This window comes from Ascaphus truei, chromosome 3 (assembly GCF_040206685.1).
Source record: "Ascaphus truei isolate aAscTru1 chromosome 3, aAscTru1.hap1, whole genome shotgun sequence".
Lineage (NCBI taxonomy): Eukaryota > Metazoa > Chordata > Amphibia > Anura > Ascaphidae > Ascaphus > Ascaphus truei.
This window is the reverse complement of record NC_134485.1, coordinates 400782690-400803008: the sequence shown is the minus strand read 5'-3', so window position 1 is coordinate 400803008 and position 20319 is coordinate 400782690. Positions and strand designations below refer to the sequence as shown.

Here is a 20319-nt window from a genome sequence, read left to right as displayed (position 1 = left end):
TTTATAATCTATATACTATAACTCCCTTCATCATCTGGTCTCGCTATGATAGAGTTATGCATTTCCAAATAAGATAAGAAAGGAAACCAGATGTCCATAAATTTAGAGTGTTTTTGTCTTAAGGAAAAAGTAATGCTCTCTAAAGCACATATCTTCCATGCTCTAGTCAACAATTGTGTCATATTTGGTGCCGATACATTCTTCCAGTTAGAAGCAATGTAAACAGGCTTTTTTTGATTTATTTACTTAACGTTGTCGTTCTGAAATTTATCTTAGGCTTGTTTATATTATAGCCACATAAAATAATGCATTAAAAAAAACGCATGCCATTGGTTGTGCTTCTTTATATCTAAAGTTAAAAGTAATTCATGCTAGGAAATATTGTAAGCATGGGAATAATTTACAATGAATTTTTTAATCAGTATAAATGTAGGTCAATTTAAAGCTGCATGTTATTTGATCATACAGGATGGAACAATCAAGTCTAAAGCTAGACACATTACAACATAGGCCAGTTACAATAAAAGGCCATGCATTCAATAAAAGCAGGTACAGTGCTTACAGTTCCTTATTCAACTAACTTACCACCCAATACAATGAATCCAACACATATTCTGTACATAATGGTTGCTTTTGAATAGTTCTGTTTTTTTTCCATTTGGATGTAGTACTGTTAGATCACTTGTTTTTCTACAGAGTTTGTAGACCATCAGTTTCACACAACTCGGTTACTGTATCAAGACAGGAGGGTGGCTGACAACTTATTCATTCCATTCATTTCATTGCATTATATACACTCATGTTGGCAAAGGTCAAATGTTTACACAGCAAACCCATTGAAAATAGTAAACCATTTCTATGTAAATAGAAACATGGCAACTGCAAGCTTAGTCTCCAAAGAGTAAATAACCAATACCTCACTTTGTCAACTGAAATGTGAAACTTCCTGTACTTAAATCTTTGATGACATTGTTTATTACATAACTAAGAAGGCTGTTACTGGGCTGTGTAAAGTCACATAAAGATATAAGGTTTGTAAGTACCTGTAACATGCTGAAGCTGAGCATTGTGATACCAGATTTGCATTGTCACTGTGCAACTGAAGTATATCACAAGAGGCAGCTGAAGAGTAACCACTCATGGAGAGTACCCTTCATACAAACACGTACGTAATGCTATTTCACGGTACCTTTTAACCATGACTTTATTTGTAATTAATATGAAGTGCCTGTAATACATGGCTACATTGGTTACTACAGCGAGGGGGAGTGGGGGTGGGGAGGGGGGGGAGGCATTTATCAAGTGTGGTGGTATATAAGAGCAAACACCAAGGAAGCTATTTATTATTATCTCCTGATGGCAACACTGGGGCAATACAATCACCATGCACCAAATTTATCAAATGAGAATCCGTTGGGTTTATTTTGATTTCTTTCATGTGAAATATTTCTCTTCAGTTAATCTTTGCTATAGATGGGGGTTTTGCAGCTGTGAGATTTTGATGAAGGTTCCTCCTAATGTGCAAATTCGTTTTCTGGTGTTGTACAGATATTGCAGAAATTATTGCATCTGTTAACACACTGTAAGACACTAAACGGTGCAATTTGGCACGCAATTCGTGGCAGCGGTAGCACGGTATGGTGCTAATGAGTGCTGTAACATTTTAAACACCTACAGTGGGGGCGTTTGATAAAAATGTACCTGCTGCAACTGTAATACAGCAGATTTATCAGAGAACACAAAGAATGTTGCCCTTGGATGACCATGAAATTAAGCTTTTTCATTTTGATTGAATATTCTCACATTTTCAAACTTTTTTGAAAAGTTCCAGCAAACTGTTGGAGAAGTGAACGTTGGCAAATTTGTGCATCTCTATTAATCAGCACACAACTTTTTAAGCAGATGTAGAGGTAGATTCAGTGAAGTATTTTTTAATTATAGTCGACATAAAAGGCAACTCCTCCCCCCCTCCCCCAGTATTTCTATCTTTGCATTTCCACTTAATAAAAATTGCTTAGATTAAACCTGCATAAGAGAAATTAGTGTCCTTGCCTTTCAGAAACATACTATACCATACAGTTGAGGATGCACACCTAACATGAAGGATACTTAACTGGTTAGCAGTCTTGAATTAAAGCTGAAGTTCAGGCAATATCCTTCATGTGTGTTTTTTTTAATAAATCAGTTCTGTAGTAAGAAAAAATACTTTTAGCATTTTCTGTTTTAAAAAAAACAACAACTTTGAAAGACCAATTTTCTATTTTAACAACCATTTACTAAGGCACTGCCCCTTCATGTCCTGTCACAAGCCCTGGCACATCCCTTTGTGAGCCCTGCCCTCCCTCTTGCACATGTCAGTGCAGGAGTGCTCATGAATATTTATGAGCTTCCACTGAGTGACAGAAACAGAGGAAATACATTACCCATATTGAAAAATGTCGCCAAACTTTGCCGATCAATAGACGGAGAACGAATTGACCAGCAGTTATGTAGTTCTTTAGGTAAGTAGAGATTGCCCATATGAAACTATTGAAGTAAAAAAAAACTATACATTTTTAAAAAAAAAGCCTGAACTGCAGCTTTAAGTAATATCAAAACATTATTTGGTGTCTCAGCACACCTTCATCAGGACTTCAAGCACAATGGCCAAATATGGAGTTTATACACATGTGCCAAAAATATCCACCAAAATGCCACCCTTCTCCCCAGTAGGGATGGGCCAAACTATCAAAGTTTGTTTCCCAGAATTGCGCTGATTATTTTGCCAAAATACGTTCTGCACACCAAAATCTGCATGCGTATTGTTAGAGAGGGGAAAAGACCTTTCTAATTTTCAAAGAAGTTGCCAGTTGTAAATATAGTATACCTCTCAAAAGTCCCTCCAAATAAATTAGGGAGACATGTCTGTGCTAAAAAAGGAGCATACCTGAGAGATATGCTATGCAAAATATATTCAAATGAGTCTAATCCCACACTTTCTAAAAGGATTTCCATACCAACTATACAGAGTTCATAATAAGCCTAAGGCTTGTCCTGTGGCAAAATAATTTGTTTTTGTCGCCTCATTGTCTGGTCTAACCATAATATATTATCCATCTTCACCTTCCCTTTCCCAGCTCTGATGCACCCTTATCACCTTTGTTTTACATTCCAATTGTCTTACTGAAATATATTGCTACAGATGCGAGAGGCCATAAGAGTCCACTGTCTGCACTATATAAATATATATATATATATATAAAAATAAAGATATATATAAAATAATGAATAATAGTATATATACAGTAGTGTACGTGTGTATGTGTCATTCCATTGTATCCCTGTCATGTGGAGCAGATACAATATTATGGGAAACTTGGCAGGTAATCTGTACAGATATATTGTTGCAGCACCATACATGGGGATACATCAAATATGACTGAGATAAAAATGAGAAGTTATCAGACAGACATGTAATACAAGGCTAATAAATCAATAGACACTTAAAAAAATGATGTAGTACTATAAAGATGCCAAATGAAAAAAAGGATATTGTAACTAATAAACATGCCCATTGATCTGATCAATTGGAAATAATACTGTACATCAAAATTGAGGACTGAATGCTCCCTTCTCCCAGTGTTGCAACTGGTAAGGTACAGCGTTCTACAGCATCTGGAACACAACAAATGCAGAGAGAAAATATAGCACCGTACCCGGACAAAAAATGGAATGTACTATGCTACCCCTCCTGGCTCTATATACATTAGAGGCTAAAGGAGTATGATCACACAACAAACACTTATCAAAATAGACAATTATGATCAAATAACTATTAAAGACTATAGAAAATGGCTATACTTGAAACAAAGAGGAAAAGGAAAAAATAAAATGAATATAGTGCCTGACAAAGACAGGTATGGGGCTACGCTAATCCTCCCATTGGTGCTACAAAAGAAAAAAACAGGCGACATTGGCAACCCCCATTATTGACATGTACAGTTAGCTAGCCCCAAAAGTGACAGAGTAGACCGATAGGCAATGATCAGGCAATTGGAGGCAGTGGTATGCTGCACTAGTGACCCACTAGGTGGGCTCTGTGGTGTATGCCTAAAACGACCTCAGCTAGAAAAGCCCCATATCTATTCACTTCATATACTATATGATCACCAGCACAACATTAATAATTCAGGGAGCAGCAGTTGTATTCTAACACCCATTACAACCACAAAACACCACAACCACATATAACTCCAGGTCGAGCAATCTTACCAATGTAGCCCTCTTACCCCCACCCTAAGTGAGATTGGGGTGTGTAGGTGTATCTGACTACTTCTAGTGTGGTGCTATACCTGTTGGCTCACAGGAGGGCTGAGCGTCCGCCATGGGGAACCTGGGGCATTTATACTAAGGGTACTTACTTCCAACGATGCAGCGCCTCCACCTGCGATGGCTCCCACCATACGGGGAGTGGTTCCTCGCAGGACAATCACAATAATCGATACTCACACAGATATATATATTAACTAGGGACTTTACTCAACATGCAAGAAACAGATCACAGCAATATCAACATCATAACCTGTGTCCCTCCCTAGAGGAGCCACTTACTGCGTCGCGCAGGACGCTTCCCAACACTAGGTGATCCCACCCAGTGTCCCGAGAATCCCCACCCAATGTCCCGCACTCTAATAGAGAACGTGGGTGACTGCACAGTCACTAATTAATGTGTTAGGCCTGTTGGTGCACATATATATAGTGAATACCTTCCGAGCACTCCGATGCTCGGGCCTGCAACACTCTTCTAAAAGGGTCAGACGTGCGATGCATCCGTCTGATCCTATCCAGGTACTTCTCCAGGAACCCCAACGAGGGTCCCACCGCTTCACGGGAACACAACCGAATCACGGCAACACCAACCGCATCACGGGAACAGCAACCGCCGCTATATCCCTATCTCTTTCTAACTAACCCTAACGTGACAGGAACACTAACCTAGGGCCTGTCCCTGATGTACCGCAACCTGGGGTGGCTTGGGGAAAACTCCTAGGGCCTGCGGGGTAATAACCTGCCCCACTCCCTTAACTCATCCCAGTCCTGACACTCACTGAACCCTAACACTAACACTACACTCCGCACTGCAAACTTCATAACGCGTACAGCCACTTGCTGCACACTATCACTATGCCTTCTTGTCAGGCCTCACAGCACTGCCAGCCGTGATCCTGACAAGACAGCACACAGACACGCACTAAGGGCAGCGTCCCTATCTGGGCCGTCCCTCAACACTTACCCACTAACCTGGTGGGGAGTTGGGGCCTTACTTGGGATGTGGGGGACCTTACTCGATGCAGGAGCTGCACATGCTCTCTGCACCCTTCCTTCCCTCACAGCTCCCCAGCTCCAACTGCCGTTCTCAGCGCGCGAAATGTATCTTATTGCTCCCTCTGGAGATCTTTGGCCCTCATTGGCCACACTGAGGCACCTGGTGTGCTTGCCCCTAAGCCTCATGGGAGTTGTAGTCCCGTGGAGGCTGCAAATACATTGGGGCCGCGTGCGCGCCTTCCCTGCGCCTGCGCAAACTACTAATGCCCGCCTCACTATTTCCTGCTCCTTCTCTACTCTCGCGCGACTCTGCCCTGTCTCTGGGGCTCTTCCTGCCCTCGCGCGATCACTGCGCATGCGCGTGTCTGTCCGCAATGGCGGCGCCCTGCTCGCTAGCTGCCGGGACCGCAGCAACGCGATCGCGGCCTTAGCAATGGCCCGATCGCGTCCCCGGCAACCAGCCTGCTCGCGGAGATAGCACGCTACTCCCTGCTCCGGCCCCCACCTTTGGAAGCAGCCGTCGGGTCCGTCGCTGGCTCCGGCGGCACCCGCGACCACGCTGCTCCAAGGGAGGGGGGTCTCTAGGAGCGGCTCGAGACCTGGGTTACACCAAGATGAAATTATTAAAGGAGTGGGAAAAAAACACACAACAAGGCAGTGGAATAACTAACTCTATCAGCTAGACAGTTAAAACATCCACCTGGGATCTAGAAAAAAAAAGAGAAGATTAAGGTGGTACTAATTCCCTTGGAAGCAGCTTGATGATCCAGTATGCTTCTCGTTGCAGAAGGGTCCTGTCCCTGCCACCCTCGCCATAATGGTTGTACTTTCTCAATGATCATACCTCTTAAGGAACATACAGTACATACAGTACTGGGTTATTTTCATTAATCAAATGCAATGCAACTCGGTTTTCATCGTCTTTCAACACACCTTTTTCTCACCATTCCCTGGCACATTGTGAAATGGGTAAGCCCCAGACAGTGTGCTAGTGACTATGGACATCTCATCTCTATATACCAACATTTTGAATGGAACGAGTCTTGCAGCTGTCCAACACTTTCTTACTAGTAAGCACACAAGTCTCACACCAACTGAATATTTGTTATATCTAATTACAGTTAGTTCTTAGAACTATTTCAGGTGTGAGAGCTCATAATATCTGCAGATTCAGGGTACTGCTATGGGGAGCACTTTATATGCCAATCTCTACATGGCAGAAAAATTGATCTTTACAGCTGACTCTTTTGCATGTCACCAAATCTGTGTGGCACTATATTGATGATATCTTATTGTGCTGCGGGGCCCCCTAACAATGACTCTGACTCCCTTAATACCATTGATGATAAAATACTGTTTATTCCTGAGGTCAGCTATGTCAATTTCTTATGTCATTATTGTGTCTTGTGTCATTATTGTAAAAAAAAGTACTAGGGCGCTCTCTCTGACCAGGTTTCAAATACAACCTACAGTATAGAACCATAGAACACTTATAATACCGTGATAGAGGACCCCCTCGTATACGTCAATAGTAGTATGCACCTTTGGAGTCTAATGTCCGCAGCTCGGAAACCCCTTTGGGGAACCTTTCCTTGTTCCCCGAGTGGAATAGTGGAAGCTAAAAACAAGGGGAGCGCGAATCAATAAAAGTAGAGATAGAAAAATAAAAATAAAAAGGCAGACTGGTTAGCAATGTAGCCAGACTTACCTCACACCTCAAAGATGCACAAGGGTAAAGACGAACCTCAGTCAATGCTCTCCTTTAGGTGTATACTACACAGGGATGGATTAGTGCAAACTGGATATAAAATAATTATGCAGCAAAGATACTCACACAGCCTTGTGTGAGTGCAGGCTTCTCAAAGGTTTCTTTTCTTTTCTCCCTCTGGAATCTGGAGTCTCTACGTTTCTTTTCTTGGAGTTCCTTCTTGCCAGGGCTCTTAGAATACTCCCCCAATGACAGTGAAATATAGAAAGGGTGGAAGTAAACCACTTAGAATTTATTAAAACAGATACAATAGTAAACTCTTACATCTAAAAACCTCCCGTCGGGTGTAGCAGAGTCTATGGGGCTTGTAGCATCAGGGCGCTCACTGCTTTCGTGTCCGGGTAGCAGACGGTGGAACGCACAGCTGTAACGCACCCATACTCTTCCACTACGATGGCCTCCAGGGGTAAAAAGTCCTTGCGAATTCGAGCAACGCGTTTCGCTAGTTTAGCTTCCTCAGGCTCTCTGTGTCTTCCTTGTGTCTCTCCAAGAGTTTAAATATCCTCCTTCTGTCAGTTCAGATGCGTCACTATCCCCAGCCATCTTTGCTGATTGAGTTTAACAGCTCATGCGCAGATCGTGGCGCTTGTCTCTTCTGCATAGCAGTGAAATGTCCTGTTAGTCATTAAAATACTGGCATGTGCAGATTTAGCTCGTATGCTGTGTCACCCACAAAGCCCCTTCCTGATCTATAGAAATGTAATAAATCGTGCTTTATACACATACTTAAGTTATTGACCACGTTGGGATCAGCTCACCCCCTAATGCGCTCAAAAACCACATCATGATGAGCACTTGGTGAAAAATACAGAAGAGTGTCCAAATGGCACATACACAATCAAATCAATACATCATAAATCATACTTTTAAATGAATTAGATAGCTCACCACTAATAAGCATAAAGGGCTCTTTCCAAAAACTTGTTAAACTATTGGATCAAAACTTGAAATAGGTATCATACAAATTAAAAAAGACCATTCATGAAACATAAAATACAGAATGGTCAGCAACCCTAAATATATACATATTTATAGACATAATCGGTCTTAATCCTAACCTTCCCTAAAAGCTGGGCTATAAAGCTATGAGCTACCCTTAGTGATGCCATTGAACTATATATAAAAGTGACCACATCATGAGATGACCAAGAGAACTCTAATAACTTATGCCTTAAAAAATATATATAATCCAAAGTGGGATCCTTAAACTCCTAAACCTGTCATCGATAAAACAGGATAATGTTGTAGATATCCTTAATGGATCAACCTGGCTACTTTTATTGATTCGCGCTATCCTTGTTTTTTGCTTCCATTGTGTCATTATTGAACAGGTCACACTACACACAAGATTTTCACAAAACATCAATACTTCACAACACTATACTTAGTTATTAGGTTCCAATCCCATCCCTGGGATTAGTAAAGGACCTTCCCATTGCATTAGGTGGTGCTTTATCAGTAAATTACACTATATGTGGAGTCGTTTCACGAGGAAATTGGAATCGTTTGCATCTTAATTTATTCCTTTTCTGTGTGTCATATAAATCAAATAGGTGTAGCCCTGTTTCCTTCTAAATACAGTATACTACCAATGCTGTCTAACCTGTTGGTTCGTAGGGCCTAAGCCTCTGCCACGGAGAGCCTGGGGCAATGTATATGTAGGGATAATCTCTTACCAGGTGCAGCGCCTCCACCTGCGATGGCTCCCAGCAGAGCGGGTGTTGCTCCTCACAGGACAATAATACAGTACTACTCACACTGCATATAAAAGAAACAGTAGCTTTACTAGCGATAACCATAACCATGCATAATACCAATCCTGTTAATGTTACTCTTCAAGGAGACACAATAACTAACGCGTCTCGGAGGACGCGACCCTTCACCGTGTTCCCACACCGTGTCCAATACTCCACACCATAACCCCCCAAGGTGAATGTATGTGTGTGACTGCGCAACCACTATATGGACAGTGTTATAGTTGGTGCACTTTATTGGATGTTACCTGCCGAGCGCTCCTGCGCTCGGGCCCGCAAACGGTCTTCACAAAGGATCCAACGACATGGGGCTGTCTGTGATGTCCTCCGGGCCGATCCCACCCGGCGATTGATGGTACTTCTGGAGAGGTCTGGTCCCAAACCTCTGGGATGCAGCTGTGACAGTCTCTGTGTCCCTAGCTCCACACACTAACGTGACAGGTTCCTATTCTAGGGCCTGTCCCTATATTAACAAGACTTGACTGGGACTCAGGGCCTATCTGGGCCTGGGGGTATGTGGGCCTAGTGTAGAGGCTACTTGCCTCTCTACACACTGAGCTCCTACCTCTTCCCCTTCCTGGTCTTCTCTGCCCAACGTGCTCCCCTGCGCAACCTCCTAACCTCTAACCTCCCCCTGCTCAGTCTCCTCGTCCTATTGGCTCCCGGCCTTCACCTGGTCCTGCTGAGGCTCATGGGACTTGTAGTCCCCTACTCTAAACCTCCTCTGGTTGGTCAGTGCTTTGCGCGCTCGCGCAACCACTTGCTGCGCATGCGCGACCTCTGTGGCACATGCGCGAACACAGACATGGCGACGCCCTGGATGCTCGGGTAGCCATGGAGCCTCCGGTGCACCGGAGCGCTCCCTGCAACCTTCCCTGACTCTCTCACCACAACGGAGGTGAGGGTCAGTCTGGGGGACCTGGCTACATCCTCCCCCTTGTGGAATCCAACGGCCACGCTTGGAACAGCATAACAATAACTGATCATAACTTGAACACATGTTATATAATAAAAATGCATGAATACGTACAACTTAACATATCATAGCTCTATTTAAGATTGTACATCTCACTGAACATAACGATAACAGATTTAACTCTATTGCGAGCCCACTGCTGAGCCTCATAATGGGGTGCCCCGAACAGATCATAGGTCATCCTCATTGGAGGCTGCCCGACTCTCTGACTCCTTCGGAGCTGTTCTTCGGTCACTCCCTTAGGAGAGTGGCCACAATAGTCCTGAGGCTCAGCCTCTTCACTTGAGGGAAATAAAGTCTCTGAACAGTCATTGGAAGGCACAAAACATAGACTCTGTGGGTCCAGAAGTGAATTCTCGGGAGTCACCGTATTAGGTGTTTGGTTACCGAGCCCTTTACCCGTAGCTCCCCCGGGAGATGCTCGTCGAGTTCGAGGACCCCTTTCAGAGGGTCCCTCTTGGGGATCTTCGGAGGTGTTATCATTACTAGTCTCTTGGCCAACTTCCCGCGGGTTCAGTTCCCCATCCAACGGAGTAGCGGATATCTCAGGTTCATCCTCTCCCAGAGCACCCGGAGCACCGGAGCGCACCCTGCAACCTTCCCTGACTCTCTCACCACAACGGAGGTGAGGGTCAGTCTGGGGACCTGGCTACATCGGTCTAAGATGGCATCAATCTTTCAAACTGATCTGCATCAAATGTACCTCTGGTTTATCATATTTCTTGTATTTTGTGCCGAGCTACTGTAGTGCCGACGAGTATTCTAAAACAAATCTGGGGCAATCACTACCAAGATCCAGGTACATGCTGGGTACATGCTGCAACATTTCAGTGACATTTCTGCAGACAGACTAATGGCCCATCGGATTAACAGTGGGGGTCCCTGGCAGTCCCATTCAAACTGTGTCCCCTGCTGTGTTAATCCGATGGGCCATCATTTCTGTCTGCAGAAATGTCATTGAAATGTTTGCAGCATGTACCTGGATCTTGTTGGTGATAGCGCCAGATTTTCCAAGGCAAGTTTAAGGCAAGTAGCAGAAATAAAATAAAGTCTTGATGCCCAGTCGTGATATTCGCATCCATGTTGAGGTGCACAATTTTAGCAATTGGATATTATGGGACTATTGACTAAAAAGGTGATTAATCAAGGTGACCTACAGTATGGTTTTTGGAAGCTATGTACGTTAGAATTTTATCTATAAAGATGTTGTTCCCTAAAAGGTATCCCAACCTATATTGAATCTGCCTCCAGACTCCAGAGAAGGGCTTTCAATGATTTTATTTTGTTTAATTTTGTAGTGTACATATACATTTTTAGAAATAGAAGTTTGCATTTGGAAAAAGGTATAGCCTCTATCTACTGTATAAAGAATATCTAAACAAATTGTCAAGCCCGTGGTATTTATTGTTTTGTTTGGAGTTCAGATTCCAGGCATATTGTAAGTTATTCAACATTGGTTGAATTATCGAGCAAAATGTGAAATTGGACTAGACCTACTGTAATAATAATAATAGCATGTTTTTCTATAGCGCTGCTAGTTATACATAGTGCTTTACAGAGACATTTTGCAGGCACAGGTCCCGGCCCTGTGGAGCTTACAATCTATGTTTTTGGTGCCTGAGGCACAGGGAGATAAAGTGACTTGCCCAAGGTCACAAGGAGCCAACACCGGGAATTGAACCAGGCTCCCCTGGTTCAAACTCTCAAACTCTCAGTGCCAGTCAGTGTCTTTTACTCACTGAGCCACTCCCTCTCCCATAGAGTAATGCTACAATAAACAGCAAGTAAGATGAATGGGGCGAAGAAGCTACCAGTAAAGTAATTCAATACCAGTCTTGTGAAGTCATATGGAAAAGCCAGAAATGACCAGTCCACAACATAGATAGCAGTTCTTCGGAATTTGAAGATCCTACATGTTAAAATAGGTGAATGATGGTGAGTGCTTGTCTTGTATGAAATAACTGTGACAATGACAGGTCTTTTAAAATGGCCAACATTCACACAGAGTTCGCAATGCTCAATATGTTCACCATGGCAATTCACAGGTCAGACTCACTAGGTGTATTTCCCTGAAATGTAGCCCAGGTGTACACACACACACACACACACACACACACACACACACACACACACACACACACACACACACACACACACACACACACACACACACACACACACACACACACACACACACACACACACACACACACACACACACACACACACACACACACACACACACACACACGGCGTGACTTTGACCTTCTGACGCCATAGCTATATAAAGTTTAAGGGGACCCGTAAATTAGAAATAGATTTATTATTCTGACGGAAGGGACCATTGAAATTATGAACATGAAACTGCAATGAAAGAAAGCATTGTTATACACAAAGACGACGGTGTAATGCTAAAATTAACAGTGTTGCACATCACATTAATTTTAATATATATATTTAAAAAAAATCTTTCAGTGTTTTTGGAGAGCAAAGTTATTGATGATGTCTTCATATGATGAGCTACGAAGATTGTCACTTTCGATGCACATGATGCTTATGGTTATATTTGAACGAAAATGTCCATACAGTATTTACAGAGAATCTTCTTTTTCCAATATCATCTTTATTTGTCATCCAATTTTAAAACTTGAAATTCATTATTTTCTTGACAATTTTTGAGGCTCTTTATATAATTTTTGGGGCCGAAACGATCTCAACCTATTCTCAAACTCTAAGCTGTAGCTTAGTTATCTTATGCCTATGTTTGGCACTGACACACGCACGCACGCACGCACGCACGCACACACACACACTACAATGATACGTACATACTAAAATAATAAAATCCAAATGATTCCAGTAGATGGCAGTCTATTTCTATTTCAATTTCTGTTACATTGCATTGATTTATTCACATAGAAAATTAAGAAAAGTTATAAAAAGGGTATATATATTTTGCTCATTTCTGGGGTGTTTGAAAGGATGCTTGAATTGTTATAATGTCAGCAGAACTTGAAACAGAAATGTGTAGAGAAATCACACAGCTGCAAGTAACAAGATTCCTGAGAGTAGGTTTTATCACTCTCGTCTACACGAGCTGTCTGATGGGTGTAAAAGTACCTACGCTGCTTCTCTTTCAAGTCAATAGAAACAATGTTGATGTACACTTAGATTGTAAGCTCTTCAGGGCAGGGACTCCTTTTCCTATTGGTTTATGACTGAAGCGCTTATTCCCATGATGTGCTATAATATTACAGTATGTCCCGTATATTGTAAGGCGCTATATACCTGGACGGTGCTATATAAATAAAGATATACATACATATATTCTGATGTAACAGAAGAAAAAAAATGAAGGTTCAGTAATAATATTTAAATGGATAACAGGAAAGTCCCTCAGCTTGTTAAAATAAAAATATAAAAAGGGAAAATCAGTCAAATCATAATTGACAGTCATCATTAATATATAAGGTCAAGTGTCTTTGATATATAAAAGCTATGTGAGACACAGGAGTGCAGTTAAAGGAACAACATTAGTAAAAGATATATGGCCTGGGTCCTCAGAGTGGGAAATTCGATTCGGATTTTAACGCAAAGTCATTTTGTGTCCCCTTTATTTTTTATGTATTCCAAGATTCAAAGTGCTTACTGTATGTGATAGCAGCACTAGCAATCTACTGTATATCACCGGATAATGGTTCACAACTCACTTTGGGTTATCATTAAGGTTAAGGTCAAGCAACAGAGATGTGGCCTGCAGCTAAGAATAATGGCACTTTTGGAAAATAATACATGATAAAATTAACAAGCTATATGAACATTAAAACATGTATTTTAGTGCTCGATGCCTGCATCACTACTGAAGATGCCAGGAATCATTTCTATATGTACCTGGTAACTTGAATAAATAAGTGGCAGGTATCAAAATCTATGAACCTCTTATTAGCCATAGTGATCATTAAGGCATGCATAAGGGATTAACAGACCATTTAAGGCATGTGTGAGGGATTACCAGACCATTCCCCCTACTTCAAGTCTAACTATCCAGTCTTTGTGTGCCAAAGAGGCTTGTAAGGCTACGGCCCCGCTGCCGGCGCTGCACGCGCGTCTGCCTTGCTGGCGCCATGTGCAGCAAAGTCCGCCGGACTGCAGTGAGCTGATAGGGTGACTAGATCTTCAAAAGTAATAATAGGGACACAGTAAAAAAAAAATTTTTTTTAAAATAAATTACATCATTAAAAAATAAATATTATAATGGTATTTGTCTAATAGCGTCCCCATTTATGCTGTATTATTCATTCTCTCAATTCCCTCCTCTGTCTCTCTCCCAGCATTATTTCTCTCCCCTCCCCATTCCCTCCCCCCCATTTTCTCTCTCTCGCTCCCTCCCCTCCCTCCCCCATTTATCTCTCAACCTCCCATCCATTCTCTCGCCCTTCCTCCCCACCATTCTCTATCTCTCCCTCCCCCCATTCTCTCCCTACCTGTCACTCTGGAGCAGGTGGGGGAGGTGGGGGCAGGGAAAGGGGGGGGGAGGAGGAGAAAAAAACCCACCCTGGGCCCTGGCAGTGTATAGCAGACAGTATTGATTTAGTAGCGTGGAGCACAGTTCCCCAGAGATTAAAGCTGCGGTTACTGAGATAGACGCGCTGTGGTTACAGTGCGGGGAGTACATGCTCCGGATCTGCCCTCCGCCCTCGCAGCGATAGTCCTCTGGCACCGGGGCAGTCACGGCCTTGAACCCGGGCTTTGCCCTTGTGCTGAAAACAGTAAGTCTTACTACATCTGTTGATACCAGCTGTCTTTGCGAAGAGATAAAAAATAATTGGCCCTCAAAAGGAATTATTACTCTACATCCCCGGACCACAAAATAGATTTCAGGCTACATAGCTGAGGGATTGCTCTACTATTTATAATATGAATATATATATATATATATATATATATATATATATATATATATATATGTAGCCAGGTCTCCCCAGCCTGTCAGCACCCCCCTCACCTTACTGACGATCGCGGGTGCAGCCGAGTCAAATGGCGGCACCGCGCGGCGATCTCAGGGGTGAGGGCGGTCAGGCCCCGGCTCGGGGGTTGCCAGGGACGCGTGCGGCCGGTTGCCAAGGCCGCATGCGCGTTACAGGGCTCCCGGCGCTCTCGGAGCCGGGTTGTAAGGGCGCCGCCATGTTGCGCCGGTTCGCGCATGCGCAGTAGGTCCCAGGCGGCCCCGATAGCTCGCGCATGCGCAAGGAGAACCTTAGCGCCAGGGAGCAGTTGCGTGAGGGCAGGGAAAGCGCAGGAGAGTCGCGCGAGAGTAGGGATAGTTAGTGAGAGGTTGTGGTGGCCATTAGGGGTTAGTATAGGCAGAGGGAGGGAGCGCACGCGGCCCCAATGTTATTGTAAGTGCCCCGGGACTACAATTCCCATAGTGCTTAGCGAGGGAGGCACCAGGTGCCTCATAGGAGCCAATAGGGCTGCAGGACTGCCCTGGATAGATTGGATACATTTCGCGGGCAGAGAGCTGCGTAGTCAGTCAGAGGAAGGAGCAGACAAGGGAAGGAGGTAGGGTACAGGAGAGAGGGACTCCCCTGTATTAGGCCAGCACCCCCTTGGTCCAAGATAGCTCAGCTCCCCAGTAAGGTGAGTGTTGCCAGGGGCAGCCCTCAGGTTAGGGACCCTGCCACTTACATTAGTGGGAGCTGGAAAAAGGAAGTCTGCAGTTAAGAGAGTTGGAGTCAGGGAGCTGTAGGGAAGGAAGGGTGCGGGGAGCGAGTGCAGCTTCTGCCCCATATAGGTACCTACACCCCAGGTAGGCCCCAACTCCCCACTAGTTGGGTGGGTAACTGCTTAGGGAGGTCCTAGAGAGGGACGCGGCCCCTAGTTTGGAGTGCTGCCTTGTCAGAGTCACAGCGGGCAGTGCTGTGAGGTCTGACAGGCAGGCACCTTGTTGCGCAGCACGTTGGCTGCAGCCTCCAGTGAGCTACAGCTTGCTGCTGTAGGCGCTGGGACTAGTTAGAAAGTAGTGAGGCTGAAGGGACTTGGGTAGTTAGGGGAGTGGGACAGGTCATTACCCCCTACCGGCCATAGGAGTTCCCCAAGCCACTACAGGTTGCTGTACTACAGGGACAGGCCCTAGGTTAGGGTTCCTGTCACGTTAGTACCATTTAGATAGATAGGGACACAGCGGCTGCTGCTGTTCCTGTGGAAGCGGTTGGACCCACGTTGGGGTCCACAGAGACGATTCCAGAATGGGACCGCCCTAGCGGTCCGCACGTGCAAGGAGTTCGGTTGGAGGATCAGACGGATTCATCACACGTCTGACCCTTTGAGAAGATTGTTGCTGACCCGAGCACCGGAGTGCTCGGCAGGTATTATACCATCATATGTGCACCAACAGGCCTAGAGGTTCTTAGTGACTGCGCAGTCACCCATTGACTATCTCTGTAGGAGTACGGGACATTGGGTGGGGTTCTTGGGACACGGGGTGGGATCACCTAGTGTTGGGGAATCGTCCTGCGAGACGTCACTGTTAGTGTCTCCTAGTGAGAGGGACACAGGTTATTATTATTTGTTAGTAAAGTCATTAGTTATATAATCACTGTGTGTGTGGTTTCTGAGTGGGTTCCTATGTTAGGGTCATTCTACACTTCCCTAGAATCCTACATAGGTGGAGGCGCTGAAAGAAGATACGTTCCAGAGGATTCACCCCAGGCTCTCACTAGCGGAGGCTCAGACTTCCTGTGAGCCTGCAGGTATACGCACCACACCGGTAACACCGCATGTTCTACTCACCCACACTATATATGCGATTGGGTGGGGTGGAATACCCGTTACATATATATATATATATATATATATATTAATTGAAAGATTCAACAGCGCCTGGGTGTGTACTAGCCCCACAGTAGACTCCTGACAACAAACAAACCACAACAAATGTTAGCACAGATGACCCGTATAAAACAATTGTAAAAATGTATTATTATAAAATATATATAGGAACTTAGATGGTGGTCATAAGTATTGATGGTGAGTGTGTGTAAAATATAAAAAATTTAAAAATTGTATATGTATAATTGTTGTGTGTTAAAAAATATATTGAATAAAAAATGATGAATGATGAACTATTATTGCAAAAAACACTGAAAAATATGATTATCAAAATATAATATGATTAGGTGAAATGTATTAACCTAAAAATGAAAATGTTAAAAAATGTAAAATAAAAAATAAAAAAAACGTGTAAAAAATTAACTAAAAAAATATATATGTGTTTTCCACAAAAAAAGTTGATGATTTTGTATGGAGATTACAATGTCCGGGCTGCTTCTTCTTTGGGGTCAGCAACCTCCCAGCAAATTCTATTGGAGAAACAAGAGAAAAAGCGCCCAATCCATGTGTAAAATCTGGTAACAAAATTTTAATAAAAAATCACAAGACAAATGCACACTCACAATTTGTCAATGCAAATTAAGCATTGTAAACCCATGCGCCAACAAGTAGCTGCTCGCCGAATGTTTACTTCAGTACATCAGACCTCACTGCTACCGGTGCATCACAGTCAGATGTCCCTCCGGAAATTCAGGTATACAGTCTGTTGTTCCAGCATTAGATGCTGTGTGTGGCTCAGGGAACGTCCTCCCTCTCCTGGCAGCAGACGCACGAGCTATTCCACCAAACGTAGCTCCTTGAAACCACGTGCCCTACGCGTTTCTTCCGATTGACGGATAGCCATAGCATAGGCCATGTCTGTACATACTGTGCTATATGTATGCACACACAGCTGTCTCTCACACATTCTTATACTCCTTGTTTTTCCATCCCTATACACCAATAGGGACCACATAGTATCCACACACACTTTTAGTTATGCTACTAACTCTCACATTTCCACACCCACCCACACCATTTATATCCGCTCCCACTCCACACACACCTTTTGTAAAGCACTGTATATACTGTGGGCTCTCCATTCATGTTAATTCACACTTATACTGTACACATACACACTCTTTCATCACTTGCTCTCAGGAATCTTTTGACACCTCCAGCCATAATACACATCCACACGGGGAAGGACCAGCACAGATAACATTCCAATAGACACTGTTTATAGTATAGCTTTTGCTTGCTTCATTCATTGTAACATCGCCGGAAGAAGAGATCAGTGTATCTCGAAAGCTCGCAAAAATAAAAGCATTTCATTAGCCACAGAACAGTATCATCTATTTATTTTTTGATTATTGAAGCTCGGCTAACACGGTACTGATACCTCTACATATATATATATATATATATATATATATATATGTATATATGTGTGTTTAATATATACTGTATATATTCCCTACTATTTTGTTGATAGCACCATTCTGTTTTCTGATAGACCACTTAATTTCATTGAATAGAAGTGTAGAACTACTGTTTATTTGGGAAGCATTTGCAGTGCATACAGTATGAACGTTATGTACAACAAAATGGAAATTATTGTTGGACAGCACTAACAATCTGCGCAAGAATCTTTTATAATAAATGCAGACATGTATATTATTTATAATATCACTACAGCTACTACAACGTTTAACTACATTATTATACATGCTTATTAGAAAAGCTTCATTTAATTTGTTTAATAAGTGAAAAATATGAGATAAGCAAAATAAATATGAATAATTCTGGTAAGAATTGAAATCCTAACACTTAATGAATCACACATAACCTCATCGCAGTGTGTTAGGTATGCTCGCTGAATTCAGGTTTTAAAATTAATTCCATCAGGAACGGGAGTGTTATAATAAAGAGTATATTTCCTATCTACTTATTTAAAAATATGCTTATCGCTTCTTTTTTTCCTACTTTTTATTTTGTGAATTCTGCACAGTTCGCTGTTGAATGGACCCGAGCCGGCTGCTCATGCTGTGGAGGGAAGCACTGATGAGAATGATAATGAAACAGAAGCAGCAGTGAAAGGAGAATATTTTCTACAGTGTAATCTTCCAGAAGCCTGTGAAAACATGGAGCAGACTGGAAGTAAAATAATGTTCACAACCCAGAAGGTACAAAATAACAGTTTCAATTTATGTAAGTCAGTCTTGCTACATTGGTGTAAATATGGAGCTTTTACATACCTTCTTCATCATAGTGTGCAATGCATCCAGATGTACCAAAGCGTAGTGTTCTTGTGCCGCTGCTATGTGCGGTCAGGCGACGGCAGCTGTCATGACACCAAAAAATGAACGCTATGGGGAGTCAAATTCAGAAGCATGGACCCTCTGCAGCTCCATCACGGCAGACACTGTCCCCAGAGCGGGCAGACTTTTGCTTGTTCACCAATGGTACCAAGGACCATAAGTCTTGTTACACATGTAATTATATATATAATTACATCTATCATCATCAGCCTTTGTCAGTTCACTGCTGGTTGAAGGCCTTCCTAAGTAGCAAAGTAACAAAGTAACTTTGTTACAATTGTAGCCAGCTAAACTGAGATGTGGGCCCTCTGAGGCAGCCACAAGTGTTAGTTAGAGCACTTTGTATACCATCCGGATCAAGTATTACCTTATAGCTGGCTCCTTGTATATCGCCAGGGATATATATCAGGCTACCACTACACCGCAAGCACTGATCAGGCGATGCTCTATATGGGGGTTATAAACAACTGCCATCCCTAATACTATTATCAACATGGATATCCCTAGCCATACCATCTGGGAACCTGTAGGTAGCCTTAAATAATCATACTTATTTTACACACCCTAATGTGAGGTGTATTGTTATATATATTATGTAGATAGAAATGATTCACTTTTCACCAATTTCTTTGGGCTTTAGTTGTCTGCACTTTCATTATTGGCGTTTATTAGACAAGCACAGCTACCAACTAGCTCAGTATACGTCCTGTGTAGGATAAACACAGGATATAGAGCACGGATACCTACTGTACATGCATACTTGTGTATCACCGTTTTTTGTATGCGTAGTTCTGAGATTTTGAATGATGTCATTGGTTCCAAGATAGGACCCTGTCCGGTAACGTCAACTGGGTTTTAAATTTCGTATATTTCATGTCGGTTTGTCTCTTTTTGATTAACAAGATATCATTAAACTTTATATTATAATTTAGCTTAGTAGAGGTTGAGTGCTCATATTAGGGAATATTTTCTCTTTTGTCAATCAAGTAACTTAAACAAACACAACTAATTTTCTAACCCACACGGACAAACCTGAAATCTCACAACCATTCCTTGCTACACTGTAGTCTCTCCTCTAATCCCAGCAGAATCCAATCCTCTGGCATCTTACCTGACATTATCAGTGACCATGCAATAGTGAACAGTGTAAGGAAAATCAGACCACCCCAATCAAGCCCTAACGTTCTCCTCACTAGAACATTTAGAAACTTTAACCCACAACAGTTTCTGGCTGATCTTACCGGCTGGCCTTGGTACAGAATTAACTTAATTCCCGACCCTGATTCTGCGCTCTACCATTTTAGGGATGCCTTGTGGAAAAAGCTA

General features: G+C 42.8%; 1 protein-coding gene across 2 annotated transcripts in view; it reads left to right on the top strand.

Annotated features, from left to right (window-relative positions):
* Nucleotides 1-1034: 1034 nt before the first annotated feature.
* LOC142490356 (cyclic nucleotide-binding domain-containing protein 2-like) overlaps nucleotides 1035-20319 on the top strand; it is a 318494-nt gene continuing 299209 nt past the window's right edge. For both annotated transcript variants that reach the window (XM_075592538.1, XM_075592537.1), the window contains exons 1-2: nucleotides 1035-1165; nucleotides 18684-18858. In XM_075592538.1, the coding sequence (XP_075448653.1) occupies nucleotides 1140-1165; nucleotides 18684-18858 (201 nt within the window). In that variant the 5' untranslated portion in view covers nucleotides 1035-1139. The remainder of the gene's footprint in view (nucleotides 1166-18683; nucleotides 18859-20319) is intronic.